Source organism: Lutzomyia longipalpis, chromosome 2 (genome assembly GCF_024334085.1).
Source record: "Lutzomyia longipalpis isolate SR_M1_2022 chromosome 2, ASM2433408v1".
Classification (NCBI taxonomy): Eukaryota; Metazoa; Arthropoda; class Insecta; order Diptera; family Psychodidae; genus Lutzomyia; species Lutzomyia longipalpis.
Window position 1 is genome coordinate 26,819,007 of NC_074708.1, and position 20,128 is coordinate 26,839,134.

At 34.5% G+C, this 20,128-nt stretch overlaps 1 protein-coding gene across 2 annotated transcripts; it reads right to left on the reverse strand.

Moving 5' to 3' along the window:
• Positions 1-1,919: 1,919 nt before the first annotated feature.
• On the reverse strand, positions 1,920-19,689 carry LOC129789826 (nipped-B protein). 2 transcript variants are annotated; one of them, XM_055826869.1, is made up of 21 exons: positions 19,604-19,689; positions 19,055-19,257; positions 18,812-18,983; positions 18,608-18,747; positions 16,296-17,153; positions 15,922-16,220; positions 15,734-15,851; positions 14,227-14,388; positions 13,530-14,143; positions 10,452-11,328; positions 9,834-10,381; positions 9,473-9,757; positions 7,454-7,932; positions 6,920-7,368; positions 6,613-6,848; positions 6,395-6,546; positions 6,009-6,316; positions 4,236-4,401; positions 3,966-4,143; positions 3,712-3,900; positions 1,920-3,636 (listed from the first exon to the last, which is right to left on the reverse strand). In XM_055826869.1, the coding sequence occupies exons 2-21, from the start codon at positions 19,119-19,121 to the stop codon at positions 3,433-3,435; spliced, it is 6,501 nt and encodes a 2,166-aa protein (XP_055682844.1). In that variant the 5' UTR covers positions 19,122-19,257; positions 19,604-19,689; the 3' UTR covers positions 1,920-3,432. The 2 variants fall into 2 exon arrangements, with proteins under 2 accessions (XP_055682844.1, XP_055682843.1); XM_055826868.1 differs by having other exon boundaries at positions 16,296-17,417.
• Positions 19,690-20,128: the final 439 nt, after the last annotated feature.

The window sequence follows — 20,128 nt, forward strand, 5'->3', positions numbered from 1 at the left end:
TTTAGATAAATTCTAAAATATTGGTAAAAATTAGGCTACTCGAATGTGGTTTAAAGGGAAATAAATACGGCTGTTTAAAATCTTCTGATATAAGAGGCCTCTGTATCAAATTTCATCACGATCGGTCAAACAATGTAGAGTTGTATAGCTGTACAGAATGGACGATTACCAACAAATAGACCTTTCTTTATTATATAGATAGGTATTTTCTCGCCTTCCATACCAAAAATATCATGGTAGATTTTGTATGCTTCTCTGTTTTAGTGGTTTGAAAAGTAAAATGCAGTAACGGATTAACAGATGAGAAGTGAGATTAGAAACTGCAAATAATATCTTAGGTGAAAAACCATTTCCAATGTCGGAAAATACCATCAACTTTATTTAAACCTCATATTCCCTCAAATGGCCTTTAAAAAATTCTAGGACGAAAATATTACATTAGATTGACCTATCGAGGAAAATATCTTGACTTAATTATTTATTATATAAAGTTTTCTGTCCGATAATCCATACAATTTCACACTTATAAATCCTAAAGATGCGACAAAAAATATGCCGAAACATCGCTGAAAAGTATAAAAGTTGTGTTCACTTTATTCGTTAAACTGACAAATAGAATTTATATTATTCTGGTCTATATTTTAATCAACTCAATTTTTTTAATTTAATTTTTTTTCTTTTATTTTACTAACCTTTAGAAGAAAATTTTTGATTCAAAGTTGACTCAAAAAGAGATTAAAGAAACTTCTAAAAAATTAAAAAAAAAAGTAAATAAAAGTTCATATCAAGTATTTTAAATTCATTAGTAACAATATCAGCTCGTGTTGAATGAGCCAGCGTGTTTGAGGCAGAATTTTGCTCGAAAAGACAAAATTTGTGTTCTTCGAGACTTTGGAAGATCTCATTGTGCAAAAGGGAAAGAAAATGTATTTCTGTTCATTCCCACTCATGTACAACCAAAAATGTTGCAAGATCTGAACTCAACTCCGTGTACATTTTTCTTCCTTCAGTCCTTTTTTGTGCACCTCTTCTACAACCCACTCATCGTAGGTACAAAAAAAAAGTTCATACAGAAAAAAGTCCATACAGAAAAAAAGTTCATATAGAAAAAACGCTCAGCTCATGCGACCCTTCAAGTGATCACCATGAGCGCTCGAAAGCAAATGATCTTATGAATGGGAGGAAGGTCCTCCTTGCATTTCACTTACCCCCAAATTTCCTTAAAAAGACCTCATGCGCCATCTACCTTCCCCTCAAATGAGGAAGGGCCGAAACGATTTGGGCACTTTCGCCCTTCTTTGTAATACTATGTGTAGATAGCAAAGGTTAAATTTAAGAAATTGCCTTTTTTATTTTTTTAGTTTATGAAAATTGGTAATAGTGAGTGATTAAACATCCCAAATTGTATATAATAGTTTTACTAATTAAGGGAAATTATTTTTTCAAAAATTTGAAAAGTTATTTTAAAAAAACACCAAATTCACCATTTTGCCCCAAGCCGTACTTTTTACTATCAGTGTTTTACGGGAAAACTCGGAAAATTTTTTCGTAAAATTCAGATTAGATTCGTGTTTAGCAATAGTTACTCTGTCTAAAAATGCATTTGGATAAAAAAAAATTGCAAAGAATTTCGCCAAAACTTAATTTTTAGTTGAGAGGTCAGAGTAACTTTGAGGTTCGAAAAATTTGTTTTTCAAATAAAAGCCAAAATATTGAATCAATTATTATGAAACTTTCTAGGCTTAGGCAGGAGTATAAAGTGCAACTACTGATAAAATTAGACAGATTAGCTCTCACTGCTTCTTGAGATATTAATTCTTATTTTTTTTTCAAATTCACCATTTTACCCCAGTTACCCTTAATCGATTAAAGGGACATTAGTGGAGGAGACGATGCCTTCAAGTAAAAAACTTCTCTCATTAATTCATCAATTTATATTTCGTCTGCATTTCTTTTTTTTTATACATAATTCATCCCCCCATTGTCCCCGACCTTACTACATTTTTTTCTTTTTAATTATTTTTTTGTTGTTTTATTTATTTTTTCTCACAATAAGTCACAATTTTCTCAATTGAAACTATTTTTACAGAATTCTTCTTTCTCAATTCATCTTCTCTGTTTTTTATACAAATTTTTTTTAATGAGTTGTGATTGTTTTATGTGTATGTGGGGGTGTTTTTCATTTAATTATTTTCCATTTATTTTTTATCTTTAATACAATTTTTAATTTTAACGCGATTTTTCCGCATAATTTCGAGTTTTTTATAATATATATATATATATTTTTAGATTTTCTTATCTGTGTGAAAATTTACTATCTCATCATTTTTTTCAATAAATTAATTTTTTTTCTTTTGCTTTGAGGGCATTTTTAATACATCTTGATATTTTTTTTTCACTCTCTCACGCTTCCTTCTAAAAGTTATCATTTCTTTCTAATTTTGTTTTATTATTAAATTTTACACATATAAAAATAGAAAACACATTAAATTTCTTTTTTTTTTTTCAAAGGGATTTTTTGTGATTTTTTTCTCGTCATAAATATTTCTTTTTTATTATTATTTTATAAATTCCGCGATGAAATAATAAATTTCGCACTAAAAATTTACGATTTATTTTAAATGAAAAAGGAAAACTCTCACTGATGAAAGGAAATAATAAGGAGGAAAGGATTTTTCTTTTAAAGTTATTTTCTCACTAAATTCTAAAGACTTGCTTTTCCTTCAATAACTTCACCGTAAATTGTGGATTAATCTAATATTTTTTTCTCTCTCTTTCTACATTAAAATTTCTCTTTTCTCTCTCACACGAAGACTTCCCTCAATGAATTTTCTTTTATATTTATTTATTATTAATTAAAAAAAAATAATTTCGATAGAATAAATTAAGTTCCGTTTGCCCTTTTTCTTATGATTCCTTTTTTTCTTTCATTTAAATTATATTCTCTACACACGTTCTATATATAGGTAAGAGGGGGGGTTATATTTTTATATATAATATATATTTAAAATCTCTACTATCCTTATTTTATTTTATATATAAATGTTAATTTAGTAAATGTGTGTGTTGGGTAATATATTTATGATTTTCCTCTATACATTTAAATTTTATTTATTTTATATTTTTTTAAGAAAGTTTTTCTCTTTTTTTTTCTTTTTCATTTAATTTAGGAGGTTCTTCATTTTCTTTTATGTATAAAATATCTTACAACTAACACCTCTTATTTCATTTTCTTTTTATTAAAATTCTTTTTCTTTTTTAGTTGAAATTAAATTTGGGAAATAAAATTCTATTTTTATTACACAAATAAATTGGAATACTCGCGCACTTGAAATTTTCTTTTTATTTTGCTCCTTTAACGAGTCCTTTAATTGTCCTTTTTCTCCATTCTTTCTCACTCTTTTTTTTTGCAACACGTCTTCCCTTAAGGATTTATAAATAATCACTATCACTGTTGTCGTAGTCTTCTTCTTCACTGGAAGATACAATTTTCTTCTTCTTCTTCGTGTGCGCCTTCCTCGGAGGTGGTTTCTTCACTGGAGTCGCCTTAATTGGTGTCTTTGTTGTCACTTGATTGTGTGCTTGGTGTGACGTTGCGTGTTGATCGGTACCTGATTGCGTAAAGGATGGTTGTTGCTGCTCCAAAGAAAAAAAACCAGAAATTTCATTAAAAACTTTTTCTTCTCCTCAAAAATTCATTTCTTAACTCACATTTGTCGAATTAACGACATTATTCACGGCATTTGGCTGCACGGAGTTGTTCATTACGTTATTTACATGGGGCGTTGCGCCAAATGTGTCAATTTGTTGCTCAAAATCAACAACCGTTGTCATTGGTGGCTTTGTATCGTCATCATCGTCTGAATCTTCTGGATCCAACTTCAGCATCAACTGTTTGAACTACAAAAAAACCAGCAAAAAAAATCAACAAAAACTCATGAAAAAAAAATCCCAAAAAAACTTACATCCAGATATCTATCAACGAGCTTCTTCCTCACATTCTCATCCACCTCCATCTCAATGGAATCTTCCTCTTTGATCAAGTCAATCGTTGACTTTGGATTAAATTCTAAGATTGCACGCTTTTGCATTGCTTTCTCGTAGATTTTGGCAGGTTCTGACGGTGAGTAACGATTTATTTTACTGCAAAAAAAAAAACATCCAGAAAAAACAATAAACCTTCTAGCTCTTCTTAAGCCAAACAACGAGAGATTGAGGAGAGACAACAAAATTACCTATCAGTGATTCCGTAGCAATCCTTAAGATGTTGCTTCAACAACAACAGGAGCATACAACCCTGAGCTGACGTTATGCAATTCTGGAGATCAGCCAAATCCTCAGGAAGACGACTCAAGATGGCCTCTTTGTCATCATCATCGTCATCATCCAGGATATTTTGTTCTATTGTGAATAACAAGATAGATTTAGATCTTTTCAAGTGTTTTTCATTGTAGCGTTAATGTGCTGTGAAAGGCTTATAAGCCTGCTAAGCTGCTAAGAACAGGAATAGATCAGACAACAAAAAACTTCAGAACGGGAATTGACAAACCAAGAAAGCTCTTAAAAATGGGAATAGAACCGCAAAGAAGGCCTTAAACACTACATTTGATCTGGTAATAAAGCTGCTAAGAGCAGGAATAGATCAGGCTAGGAAGGTGTTATGAACAGGAATAGATAAGCCAAGAAAGTTACATAGTACAGGAATTGACAAACCAAGAAAGCTCTTAAGAACAGAAATAGATCAGCCAATAAAGCTATTAAAACCGGTAGTAGGACAGCAAAGAAAGCTCTTAAAAGCTGGAATAGATCAGCTGAGAAAGCTACTAAGGAAATAAATTAGGCAACAAAACTATTAAGAACAGGAATACATCTGAAAACAAGAAACATCAGAAGGTGAACATATCAAGCAACAAAGCTTTTAATAACTGGAATAAATCAGGAAATAGAGAAAAGAAAAACTTGAAAAGTAAACTAAAAAAAGGGGAAGAAATCAGAAGAAAACAAAGCCACTAAAACAACAGAAAGAGATTGGCTAAGGAAGCTCATAAGAACATGAATAGATCAGCCAAAAAAGGCGTTATGAATAAGAATAGATCCGGAAACAAATCTCTAAAAAACTGAAATAAATCATGCAAGAAAGCTGCTAAGTACGGGAATAGATGAAACAACAAAGTAGTAAGGAATACTGCCCTTCAGATTCAAAGTGTTTTGCATAATCTTAGTCGTATTCCCTGCTACTATTTTGTCTTATCTAGTCCCATACTTAGCAGATATCTTGCATGATTTATTTCAATTCTTTAGAGATTTGTTTCCTGATCCATTCCTGTTCTGAAGTTTTTTTTTGTTTCCAGATATATTCCTGATCTTAAGAGTTTTATTGCCTAATTTATTCCCGTTCTTAGTAGTTTTCTTGGCTTAAAAACAGTAATAGATGAAACTAGAAAGTTGCAAAGAAAACCATTCGGTCTGACTAAAGCCAGACAACAAAGCTTCTAACAAGATTAAGGATTTTATGAAATCAGGTCAGACAACAAAGCCCTTCAGAACGGGAATTGATAAACCAAGTTCAAAAATTCAAAAAGTTAAACCAAGAAAGCTCGTAAAAGAAGGAATAGATCAGCCAAGAAAGCTACTAAGGACGGTAATAATTTAGGAAACAAATCTCTAAAGAACTGGAATAAATCATGCAAGAAAGCTCCTAAGCACATGTTTAGATGAAACTAGAAAGCTCCTAAATAAAAATCCGGCCTGACTAAAGTCAGGCATTATAGCTACTAACAAGACTAAGGATTTGTTAAAATCAATTTGCAAAAAACGAAAATTATTCAGGCATCAAAGTAGTTAAATACAGAAGTAAGGTCAGGCATCAAAGCTGCTGAACACATGACTAAAATCACCCAAGAACATTGTTAAGAACACCACTAAGATCATCTGATCTGTTATCAACAAAATGACTAAAAACAGAAATAATGATCAACCAATAAAGAAAAATAAAAAAGAAAACTCACGTTCTTCGGCTGGATTTTCTGGTTGAACTTGCTTGAGTCCTTCGCGGAAGTTACTCAGCAAATTCGTCCCCGTCACCGTGACCACAACGTCAATCTGATGAATAATGTAGAGCGGTTCATCCTGTACGGCATACGGATAGTAAGCCAAATTGTCACTGAGATAGAGCATTTGACGCAGATTTATTCTCTGATCGTCAAAACGCTTTATAATGGACTGAATAAGTGCCCTCCTCTGTGGCTTTGCATTCCGTAGGAGTGTATACAGGAAACCCGTAAGTGCTGACGGTGGTTCGTCTTTTGATTTTTCTCTGTTTACCCCCCAAAAAAAAATTCTTTTAGTTCCTAAAGATTCTTCTAAAAATCTTCTTTTTCTAGTTTTTCTTTACCTGAATCCTCGAACGATCCGTGTCTTCTCATTGACCTGCAATAATTGCTGAAGATCATACGAAAGCTGAATCCCTGATTGAGCTTTCATATTAATAAAGCCCGGATATTGCTTCTCAATATCCTGCAGATGCCGATCAGCTGAGTTTGAGACCTAAACAGAGACAATTTGCTTTCCTTTAGTAAATGAAAAGCATTTTGATCTGATCTGAGGACTCACCAATCCTTCCGAGTCTGTACTCAAGCAAATGAGGTAAGGTACTATTTGGATGGGATGCACGAGACCCTGCGTGAGAACAGCATCGACAACTTTCATCGACCAAATGCGCAAATTAATGTCACGACATAGGAAACAATTCATTATTTCCTTCAGGTACAACTGAATAACTCTCGACGCCATTCCCGCCTTTTGATCGCCCATCTCCTTCAGATCTTCCTTCTTTGCCTGACTCTCCCCTTTAACCAGAAATATTTTTATTTTAAGTCCCTTTTCCTACTTTTTAAAAGAAAAAAACTTCTCTACTTACATTCCTTCTCACTTAGATCCATCCGGAGATCCTCTTCATTGAGGTAAAGCAGAATATTCTTCACAACAGTCACCTTAATCTCCGTGAGAACTGTGTCAGACGTTAGGAGATCCCTGTAGAAGTCCTTTAGCTCCGGCATTGTGAGATATTCGTAATTTTTCACACAAAAATACCCCAGAGCATTGAGAATCTCCTTCCTGATGTCCAAATTATTGCAAACAACGTAAAACATGAAGGTATTGAAGACTTCATCGCAAATCTTTGCCGGTAGCGCATTTCGACTGCCCTCCCCGTAGACTTCGGGTATGTTGAAATCAAAATAGCGCATGAGGAGCCCAACAATGAAGATACTTCGACGGAAGCTGGACGATTTGAAGGCCATCTCGAGGGAGAATGATGGATTCTGTTGCACTTTCTCCTTGCACGCCACCAAGGTTGGATAGAAGAACCTACAACAGCAACAAAACAGGACAGAAAAATGCCTTTAGCCTCTTAAATTGATCAGGAGCAAAAACACAGAGAGAATTAATTTACTTCTTGAAACAATCCCGAATGAGAGCGTAGTTCTTCGTGAGTTTATTCGCAATGGCACCCAAGCAGGAGATGCAACTGCTCACAACTGTCCTACTACTCTGCGTCACAATGAGCATCGTTAGGTGCGCCTCAAGATCGGCAAGGAAGGAATCACTGGGATGCTCCATGAGTGGTACAACATGCTCGAGAATTTCCGCCACACAACTCATGAATTTCACCATATTGTTGGAATTGTTGCATTTTATATTCAAATACGGCTCCAGCGTGATGGCGTGCTTGACAAGAAGTTGCGGACGTATTTTGGCAAACAAGTGCACCGTTGTGATGCACCCAAGCAATTTGCGACTATCCGTTCCCTCCAACTTCATTATTGCATCCACCAAACCATCGGCAATTTGCTCACACGCCGTGACAATTTGCTTTGGTGGTTCTTTTGGTGTCTTTGTTGTGTCTTCTTTATTCTCTTTTGGTTTGAATATCTACCGATGGTGTGGAGGGTGAAAAAAAAAGATTAAATAAGTCGAAAGGTGATTTGCAAAGGAAATCCATGAATTTGTCATTTAGTGGCTTTTAGTTTTCTCAATAGATGGCGCATCTATTGATTTTTTTATTGACCGAAATGAGTGTTAAAGTTGACCAAGAATTTGTCCAAAAGGGATCTTTAGTTTTCTCAATAGATGGCGCTATACAAAAATTTTGATATTCTCAATAGATAGCAGTGAGAAACTTTTAAAATTCTTTATGGAATGAATAGTAATTATTTAAAATAATTCTACAAATACATTATTGAAATATTCTTTAAAAATTAAAGAATTTTCTATTTATTAGATTTGGTAATAAAAAATATTGAAAACCTCAATAGATGGTGCTGATAAAACTTTTCAAATTCCCATTAAATGACATATTTTTTGTAAAATTAATTCCAGGAAATGATCTGTTTAATGGAATTTCTAGATTGTTCAACCATTTTTTTTAAATCTAAAAATAACTTTTTTAAAACATAACTTAAGAAGAATAGATTTTTGATTTGAAAAAGCAATAAGAACATTGTTTTTTTGTATTTTTTTTTTTACAAAAATAAACGTTAAATAATTTATATAGATGATAAACTAATTAAAAAAAAATTACCCAAAAGATGGCTCAGAATTATCAAATTAATCTTAATAGATGGCATTATAAAAGAACTTTCTTTCTTAACAAAAAAAAACTTTTTTTACTATTCATTTCTATGAATTAAAAATATTTTAAACTCATCAAAAAGTAAAGAAAGTAACATTTTATAAAAGAAATTAATAAAATTTCTCAACAGATTTTTGATAAAAAAAAAAACCTCTTAAACGTACTTTTTGTTACTTTTTTAGAATTTAGAAAGAAAGAAAATATTGCAATATTATTTGAAATGTTAAATTTTCAACAAAAAATATAATAAAATTGTATAAAAGAGGAAATAAATAAATTTTCTCAAAAGATTTTACGAATTTAAGAAAAATAAACAAATTTCCCGAATTTCTTGGCAATTTCTTTAGCTCAAAAAATTTAAGAGAATGTTCAAAAATAAAATCAAATAAAGAGAGAATAAAGGATTGATTCTAATTAAATTCTTTTCTTTTCTAACAACTTAAAAGTTTTTGTAGGATTCTAGTTTTTCTAGAAAATATTCAGAAAGATCCCTTGAAGTAATTTTCTTTCAAAAACCCCGAATAAAGAAAGAAATAAAATGTCAAAATCTTATAAGATTTTTCCCAGAATACCAAAAATCTTTATAACTGACGAATTGTAAGGAAAGAAAAGATTTACATAAATCCTTATCTGCGGGATTCCCCACGGGCGAGAAAATTTCCTCGTTATGTCTTTCTTATAGGAAATTTCCTGGCCTACAACTTTGTCTCAGACCACTTTTCGCTATCTCCCCGGGAAATATGAGTTTTCGAGCTTTTCCTTTAAACTCTGCGGGTAAATATAGCCACCAATGGGGTAAATAAAGTCGGTAATTAAATATAATTCCGTAAAAGTACTCACACTCCTGAGAAGCCCATCGAGCCACTGCGTATTCTCAAATGAGAAGCTGACAACGTCAGTTATTTGGGTAATTTTCCGCTCAATTGCCGCCTTGTCGCTTGTGTTGCACGGTGAGAACCACATGTTGAGGAAGACTTCCGTTACGAGCTTCTGAATGCCCTCCTCGTCGTTCACGCGTCGTATCATCTTGACGCAAATTTCGGGGATTTTCTCAAAGTCCGGATACTCGAGGCAGATGTCACGGAGAATTTTGATGACGCGCTTTCGCACTGAAACGCCCGTGTCCTGCAAAAGAAGATTTTTAAACAAGTTCTCTCTAAAAAAAAAAGAAAAGAAAGAAAGAAATGAGAAAGAATCTCACCAGAATGCGAAATGAGAGCGTCTCATAATACTGATTAATCAATTCAGGACTAGTCAACACATATTTTCCTATTAAATCTACAGCAGCCTCTCGTACGGCGATCGATTGATCGAGAAATTTGTTATTAACCCCAATTTGCATGTCTTTGCGCTTGAGTATCGACGGATCCACCTCCACAATGTTCCCCAAGCACTTGATTGCCTTTGTGCGAATGGCAATTGATTGTTCCCACACGACATTTATTATTGTTCGCAGGTAGAGATCAAAGCTCTGCGAGAAGGATCGTCGACTGCTCAAATATTGGGCAATTAATTGAGCATTATTGTAGTCAATGTACGTCTTTACATCTTGCACGGCAAAGCTGTTTAGTGAGTATGATTTTATATTATTAATGAGGTACTTTTTCCTCTGATCGAGGATACGAAAGATCTCGAGATTCAATTCCTGATCCACCGCCGTTGTGCCCTTTTTCTTCTCCGCCACCACCACCTCAACAACATCATCATCACTCTCGTCATCGTCATCGCTCTCCGTTGATTCAGAATTATCTGTTTTAAAAAAAATATTAATTTTAGCATAAAAAGATCTTCAATAAAAATTTTGATTTTTCAAACTCACTTCGTCGCTTCTTTTTGGGCGTCTTTCGTGTGGCATAGCCCTTCTTGCCCTCGGCAATCTCCTTCTTCCTATTCATGATATCCCTGTACCACTGTGTGAGATAGAAATGCCTCGCATGATCCCAAATATTATCCTCGTGCGCATTCACAGCCAAAAAGTCCAGCAGGATCTTCTGCAGGAACTCCACGCGCTCCTCATCGGGATCAAGTTGCGCAATTGAGTCCACATTCGCCACATCTCCCTCCTTTTCCTGCTCAATCTTTATGTACTTTATCAGCTGATCCATCGTGCTCACTTTGCACCGCGACTCCACCGTATCCTTCCGCAGGCGTGCCGCCACAAGACCCAAATACTCCAACGAAACCAACCTAATGCTCTGCTCAACGGACTTATCGGACATATTCCTGTACAGCAGACGCCCCAGCAGGCTCAGGAGGAGCTCCGCTGCGGGCCATTCGGGCTTATTCACCGTCGTCAGCAAGTCCTGAATGAAATTCTCAAACAACGGCCGGAAATCCGTCTCCCCGGAGCGTGGTTTGCATTTACTCAGGAAAGTCTGCAGGAAATTCCCCCCAATGCACTTTGCCGTCTCATACTTCTCCGACACAAACAAATCCTTGTCCGCACGTGGCTTCTGGTCGCCGCTACTATTGTGGCGCTTCTTGTGATTCGTACCCTCGCACATACTGTCCGGAAGTACGACGGAGCACTGAATGAGCTGCAGCACCAGTGCAGTTACCATCTGAATGTTCCCACCGTTATTGGCCAACTTGTACGGTCGCAGCATCTTCTTTGAGCCATGCAGACGATCCAGGGACGTCAGGATGTCACCCAGAATGTTATTTCGATGTTTCGAGTATTTTTCATTTTTGAAGATCTACAAACAAAATGTTTTTTATTGTATTTTGTTTCATTTTTCAAATTAATTCTCTTAATTTTGTAAAAATTTAAGTTAGTAAATATAATTACAAGAAATTGTTTTTTTTTTTAATTAAATTCGATTTTTAATTGGAAACTTAGTCTGTTTTTCTTATTTTTCCTCGAATTTTCTTTATTTCTTTGATTGAATTTTTTTTCTTTTGTAAAACTAAAAAAGTCTTTGTAAAGTTTGGATATAAATGGGAAACGTCTGAAAATCTAGGATAATTCTTTTAATCGATAAAATTATTAGAAAAATGGGCCTAATTCAGCGATCAAGAAACCATTGAAATCTTTGAATTTTGTACTGAAATTTCAAGATTTCAAGTGAATTTCAAGGGTTTCTTGGTCGCTGAATTAGGCCCAATATTTCAGTTTTAAGAATTCTTTAAAATTGATTTTTCAATTTTATTCAAGATATTCTGAGAGAATTTTTCAAACGTGGGAAATTCTGTGATAACAAAGCTTTTAAAGAAATTCATGGATAAACATTTCAAACTCCAAATCCAAAGTTTCCGAACATTTAAGCAAACGTTAGAAATTCTTGGATAATGATTTGATCAATTCTTTTCTTCTTCTTTTTTTGATGATGTTTTTGAGTTCTAAAAGAAAATTCTTGGATAACTTTTCAAATCACAAAAGTTCTGTGAAAACTTTTTAAGCTTGTTAAGCCTAAAAGAAATTCCTGGATAATATCTCGAATATTGATAATTCAGACTTAATTTTACAAACTTTAAGAATTTTAGGGTAGTTTTTTTTAACGTCAGAAATTTTTGCAATAATTCATAAACATTAGAAATTCTAGGATAATTGACTGAAATTTAGAATTCTTGAATCATTTTAAAAATTATAGAAAATCTAAGAAATTATTTAAAGTTTTATAAATTCCGATTTTTTGTTCACTTTTTAGCATTTTAGGATATTTAGGATACCTTTCAAAGCGTTAGAAATTCTGGAATAGCCTTAAAAACTCTAAAAATTCTGGATTTATGAGCAAAATGTTAGAAATACTTGAAGAATTTTCGAGAAATTGAAATTTTGGAATAACTTTCCCATTTCTGAAAGAAATAATTGGATAACTTTTCAAACTCTTAAGTTTCCAGAGATTTAAGCAAACGTTAGGAATTCTTGGATAACAACTTTAAAAGAATATTTCTGATATTTTTTGAGCTCTAAGAGAAAATTCTTGAATAACTTTTCCAAGATCTAGTTTTAACTTTTCAAATGTTAGAACATCCAAGAAGTTATTTAAGAATTTATCAATTCTGAGATATTTTTTTCATAATTCGTATCATTTTATGGTAATTTTCCAAGAACTTCCAAAAAAAAAATTTAAAAATATTCAGATTTAAAAAATAAATTAGAATTAAAGAATTATTAATTCAGAGACATTTTTACGATTCTTATGCCTTTTAGAATAATTTTCCTAATGTTAGAAATTCCCGATAAAATTTTTAAAAGGTTAAGATTTAAAAAATAAATTAGAATTAAAGAATTATAAATTCTGAGATATTTTTTCGATTCTTAACGTTTTAGGATAATTTTCCAAACGTTAGAAATTCTAGGATAATTTTTTTCTAAACCAAGAAGAGAAGTCTTTAAGACAAAATTTTGCTAAATGTTCGATATTCTGGAATAGTTTTTGAAATTAAAAAAAAAATCTTGGATAGTTTATTAAACGTTAGAACTTTTGGGATAACTTTTCAATTTTCTTGAATTTAGGGACGGCCTTTAAAAACTTTCGAAATTTAAGGATAATTTCTTTTTTAAACTATTAAGAGATAATTTTTCAAATGTTAGAACATTTGGATAATTTATTAAATGCAGCAAACGTTAGAAAATGATAGAAAATAAAGATTTATTGAAAAGATTTTCAAACGTTTTTTAACAATCATTAAAAAATTAAATTAACGAAGAAAAATCCATTCATTTCGCCCCATTTTCCCTTAAAATTAATTTAACTCTAAATGAAGAGAATTTTTCAATAAAATAATCTTATTTTAAAAACAATTTTAAAGTTACAGTCAGGTATTAACGTCGCATGGGATATACTCTTTCCACCCATTAATAATAATGAGTGGAAAGAGTATATCCCATGCGACGTTAATCAATACCTGACTGTATTAAAAAAAAAACAGAAAAGAACTTCTTAGAACTCACCGTTGTGACGAGATCGAGACAGACAAACTGCATTGTATCGATGTTATCCACAAAGAAGGGCTCCACACCAATTGCCGACGCGTGAATAACGATGGTGTCTTCAAATTGGAACTTTGAGAAGATCGTCACGAGAACCTTTGTGAGATCGACAATCTTTGAGTAGATATTCCCAACACCACGTACTTGCCCGTAGGCTGTCTTCTTCTTCTTCGTATCACCCTTCTTTTTTGTTTCGACCGAATAAACGGGATCGTAGGAGGGGAAAATTGTCTCACGCAGCTGAAACTGCACGAACTTTATGATAAAGTCCAAATTATCCTCTTGGAGGAACTTCACACTGAGGCAGCTGTAAATGTTGCAAATCAACAAGGATGCTTCGAGTGCATTGACAATTTTCTCGGTGTACGATCGTGCCATTGGCTCTTCCTGCATATCTGGTCCCGCAGTGAGATTCTTCGCATTGACAACACTCCGCATGGCGTAGGTTATCAGCAGTGACAACTTATTCTGCGGCACCATCTCAAAGGAACCCTTTGCCTTGAGTTTTGCCGCCTCAGCACTGATGCTGTTGAGTAGTGCCGTCGAAATGCATTCGTAGTTATCATCACAGTCATCTGCACAAGGTCCATTCATCATTAATATATTTTCTTTTCAATCATTAAGAGAAAAAAAAGAAGAAGAAGGAAAGAAAACTCACCGAAACTTAAATTCGCTTCAGTCTCATCGAGTTGATCGAAAATCTTCTCCATTGTGGTGTTAAAGTGATTGTATGTATTCGAGTTTAGCAGCTCGTGGTCATCCAATTTCTTCAGGACTGGCATTAGAACCCTCTCAATTCGTCGCAATTTTGGTTTTGTGACTGAAACACCAACAAACATTGAAAGTCTTTCATTTTTTTCTTTAAGTAGGGTTAACACCTCACATTACATTCTGACCCGGAGATTTTACCTACCCCCCCCCCCCTCCCTTTTAAATTTTTAAATGTCCTTATTACTAAAAAAAAAATTACGTCGATCTCTCGATAGACAATTAAATTTATTTTTATAAACTTTTTTTTTTAGTTTTTTTTGTTAAAAAATTTTCTATCGGTTTTTGTTTATAAGTTTTGCTAAAAAGGATCGACTTGAGTTTTGTTTTTAAACCAGGCCTAATTTTTCTTAGACCAGGCTTCAGTTTTATTAGCTGAGCTCAAGTTTCCTAAGTCTATTAAAACTATTAAAACCTTAAAGGCTGTATCTTAAACAATTCGAGGGCTACATTGTAAAACCGGCTAACTTTGTGTGGAGTCCAAACCGACTTAGCCGTTTTTACAAAGTAGCCCTCGAATTTTAAATCGTAAAGCACCTAAAAAAATGAGGGTTTGAGTTAAAAACTTAAGCTTGACTTAAGAAACCTAAGCCGTTTATTAAGTCAGGCCTATTTTCTTTAAACCGAACCTTAGTTCCTTTAGGTTAGACTTTCAAGACGAATTCGGCCTGAGTTCAGTCTGATCTAACCTTGAAACCTTAAAAGTCTGATCTTAAAAAAAAAACCTAAAGTCTAGTCTACAACAAAGACTTTTCTTAAAAATCTTAGGACTAGCTTTAACAACTTAAACCTAGTTTGAAGAAAACTGTAGTCTAGCTTAAAGAAGTTTATACTGGTTTATAAAAACTGTGATCTGACTTAAAAGGATTTTCCTTTAACTAAAAAAGTCGAAACTTCCTAAATTACATAGTATATTCAATTTCCGACTTTTTAGTTTTCTGATACTGGATCAAATTCACTAGTTAGACAGACTTAAGTTTTCATAAAAATGTCTTAATTTTCCTTAACATTCTTAAAGTTTCCTTAAGATTCTTAAATCTTCTAAGTTTTCACCTTCGAGCTTCGAAATTCGTAATAATCATAAAAAATAATCAATTAGCTCTATTTATTTAAGAAATCTTAAGTTTTGCTTAAGAAAACTAAAGAATCTTAATTTTTTTTAAAAAATATTCTTTACTTTTTTAAGGAACCTTAAGAAAACTTAAGGAATTCTCCAGAAAACTTAAAAAATCTTTAGAAAACATTAGGAATCTAAAAAAAATCTTAAGCTTTTCTTAAAGAATTCTTAAGTCTGTCTGATTAGTGAATTTCACCCACTGCCGAAAATTAAAGCAAAAAAAATTAAAAATAATTAAATTAAAAATAAAATTCTTTAAGAGAAATATCTTTGAACTTACTCAATTCCTCGTCGGGCTTCTCTGCAACCTGCGGCACCTTTCGCTTCCTCTCACTTGCCTTCATTCTACTAAATAGAGAGTCATCCTCGGGTATTGCTCCCAAAGTCTTTTCCAGATCCTTCAAAACAAACAACAAAAATCATTAAAAAATAAACTTTTCAGCCATGAAATTCAATGAATTTCCTCACCTCCTTTGTCAAACGATTGAGACAAACTTTCGCCAATCGCCCACCGAGTGCCTTTGCAGTCTCATCATCCATCTCTTCGTCAACATTCACTGCTTTATCATTCTCCGTACAATTCCCATTTTTATCCTCCTCCATTCCCTTGGGCGGGAGACAATTGCTTATTGGCTGATCGGGAGATTTCTCTTGTGACTGATGCACATTGCTGTTGCTGTTCTTCACCATTGGATAGCGCAAATCCGTATTGACGCTGGAAGATTCCGCAACACTCACTGCATCCACGGCTTGTGCAGGAGATTGTCCTTTTTTTTTAACAAATTAATTAATTTATTAATTTTTTATTCAAAATGTTTCCCAAAGAACAAGAAAAAACTCACCTCTTGCATCAAAATTCTTATTCTGCTGCTGCTGTGCGAGATATTCGTTGTTACGTGGTGCCAATTTTTGCGTTAGTGGCTCCGCATTGAGCTGCCGAATGACCCCACCTGATTCCCCTTGTTGTGCTTGAGGTTGTTGTTGTTGCGTTTGCAGCTGTGCCTGTGATTGCGGCTGTTGGATAACCTGCACTGCTTGTTGTTGTTGAATTACCGGCTGCTGTGGTTGCACCTGTTGCTGCTGCTGCTGTTGTGGCGCCGCAAAAGTCCCAACAGTATTGTCCACAATAGCATTGTAAGCTACTGTGAAGGATTGATTCGCCTGCTGCTGTTGCTGCTGCTGCAGCCCCTGACTCTGCTGGTGTATTTGTGTCTTCAATGCCACATTTGTCTGTCGCTGTGGTTGTGTCACCACCACCGATGTATGCTGCACTGCTTGATGCTGACTGTGCTGTGCAGCAGCTGCAGCACTGTATTGTGCTTCATACGGTGACTGCTGCGGCGGCATTACGAGTTGCTGCTGCACTTGCTGCGTTGTGTGCGCCTGTGGTGATGGATGTGGTTGTTGCACAGCATGAACTTGCTGCTGCTGCTGCTGCCCTTGATGCATTGATAGTGCAGCATATGCTGCTTGCTGTGTATGCTGCGTCTGCAGCACCGAACCATCGTAATTCATGGTACTCTGAATTATATTTGGTTGCTGATACGATGCAGATGGTTGCTGTTGCCCCATGTAAACACCCTGCTGCTGCTGTTGCTGTTCCGCTTGCTGCTGCACATAGACCTGCTGCTGCTGTTGCTGTTGCTGCACTGGCAATGCCCAGTTAACAATGGAACTCGTACCAGCAGCAGCTGCACCGCCTGTCAATTGTACCGATTGTTGTGAATTGAATGATGGTTGATTAATGGCTTGTGATTGTGTTGTGAAATGTTGTGGTTGCTGCTGCTGCGGCTGCTGCATGTAATTGTATGGATGCTGCAGTGCTTGATTTAAGTGATTCTGTGGCATGTTTGTTTGTATTTGATGATGAAGCATTTGCTGCGGCTGCTGCTGCTGTGCACCATGTCCCGTTTGATGCACCTGCTGCTGGTGTTGTTGTTGTTGTTGTTGGGTTTGTTGTTGAACTAAGCAAGAAGCAACAATGACCGGGTGATAATCACGCACACACAAACACCCACAATAAGCAATGGATGGGTACAATGAATGCATAATAATATTGTATGTGTGGAAGAGTTTTGTTTTCTCTTTTTTTTTTTTACCAACAACATTAATTTTAAAAACATTAATTAAAAAAAAAAACAAACGAAAAATTGTTGTTTAATTTTTATTTACAAAGGAATAAACATAAAATAAACAAAACAAACATGCAACATAAAAACAAATTATTTGTAAATTAAATACAATTAAATAAAAATATTAAAAAAAAGGTTTTAGAAACATTTTTAACATCAAATTAAATTATTGAATTTGATTGCATTGTATCGAATGAAAAAAACTCTTTTTAGGGTAATTTTTAGACATTTAGAATTTTTTTTAGGGGCTACATGAAACATGTAGTTTAAAACTGTTTAAAAATAAATTTATTTCAAATTTATATTAAAGTTTAATCTGAGAAAAAGAAGTGATTCTCCGACGTGTAGAAACAATAATGATTTTTCGGGTTTTTCTTCGGTTAAATGGGGGTTCTCTCCCAGAAAAACTCACGTTTTCCAGAGCTTTCGGCTCCGTTTGGAGCCTTCTTCAGTGGCTACAGAGAGAAGGAATTTTTTTTACAAACATTTTCTACGCTTGAGTGAGTGGAAAATTCCTTCTCCCTGTAGCCACTGAAGAAGGCTCCGAAAGGAAGCTGAAAGCTCTGGAAAACGTGAGTTTTTCTGGATGAAAACCCCCATTTAACCGACGAAAAACCCGGAAAATTATTATTATTTAATCTGACAAGTTTTCTTATAAGAATTTCAATTAGATTATTCTTTAAGAACATTTCACTATTTATTTCTTAAAGAATTCCCAACAAATATTTAATTGCAAAGACTCAGAAAATATAAAAAAAGAAAAATATTTTTTTTTAAAGAGAAAATATTTCAATAATTTTGACAAATTTCTAATTAAAAAAAAAACTTTAAAAATATTATTTAGCCTTCAAAATCCTTCCCAGAAAAACAAAAGCACATCCCAAGCATTCCCAAAAAGCATCTTAAAGAATATTTTGAGAATTCTTAGAAAATGAAAGGAGTGGGCAATAAAAGTGTCTTGTGGTTTTTTTCCGTAGACGAAGAGGAATGACAAGAAAGAAGAAATGAAGAGAAAGACTCACCGTAGGAAGAAGAAGAAGATGATCTTCCCTCCTGAAAGACATTTGGCCGGATTTTGTAGATGGCCTGCAGCAGTTCCGGGACGTTGTTTTGCGTCGAACTCGACGACGCTTCGGGGACGTTAAATTCGTCCAGGATTTCACTGCAATTAGAAGCAAAAAATAAACAAATTGTCCAGGAGATGACTTAGTGAGGATAATCCTTACATGTGATCCGTGTTTGTTTGCTCAAGAGCCCTTATGAGCTGCTGAGCACGATTAGTGTCCTGCACGGCCAGGAGGTTACGTGCCTCCTCCGCCACACGCGGATGGAAGAGAAGGGATTTATCCAGGAGCGATGTGACAAGATTTGGATCACTTATTGGGAGTTCACTGAGTACTGAAAGAACACACAAAAAAATTACCAAATTAATCATTTAAATCCCATCGTGGGGCAAATGTGGGACTCACAGTCAGATAGATTGGTCAATCCAGCCAGTGTCGTGATAGGAACACTGGGAATATCCTTGTCACCCATTTTGTTCCTCCGGAGAAAGCTGCAATGGGGGCGCGCGCTTCCGGATGCAAAAAGCAAAGCAACTCAGCAGGCGGCAAAGTTGCTCTCCAGATGCATTTTAAATTCCTCTCAAAGATTTCTCTGGTCGTCGTCTCTTCTGGAGCGCCCCCGCGAGTGGCCCCAAAAAAAGAAGAAGACAAAAGAAAATTAGCATCACTTTTTCACCCACACCCACTGCCCGGGGTACTTCCGGGTGCACCCCACCACCACCGCGAGGCATCCCCGCTGGGGTAGAAGTGCAGAAATGGGGTGGAAAAGGGAAAATTAGCTGTAAAATTGTGAAATAATTAATTTGTTGTGTGCCCAAAACAAGAATGACAGCAGACCCAAATTTCAATTCGTCTTTCTCGCACAAAATCACCCGCCATCGGGAAAATTTCACCGTAGCACCACACGGGGGCACCATGGCGTTGTGTTTGTGTTGCAAAACAATGAGAAAATACCTGATTTTGCACAAAATTCACGAAAAAACTCAATTTTATGACATTTTTTTTGTGAAGCTCAAATGACGTTTCTCTCACTAGTGAAACATTTGCCTTCTGTGAAACATGTTTCATGTTTCGCTGCAACATGTTTTGTGTTTCCATGAAATATATGTTTTATACAAAGTGGGCGCCGAAAAATATTCTCGGCTGGAGGGAATTTCTTTTTTTTACTCCCATTTTTATGCAATTTTCCTGGTTTTTCCTGATTTTTCTGTCTCTTTCTATTTTCTTTGCATTCAGGGATGAGTTGTTTTTAATAATTTTTTAAGTTTTTTCTAATTTTCTGATGTTTTTATGATTTTCTGAGAGAATTTCCTAATATAAAATTTAGTCAGTTTTACTTTTGGCGCGAAACTGTTCAATTTGAAAACATTTTTGAGGCAGGGCTGAAGTGGGCCGAAAAAGATTGAGTCTTGGCTAAGTTTTATGAAACACATAATTATGAATTAAAAATTTTATTTAATTATTATTTTATTTTATTTA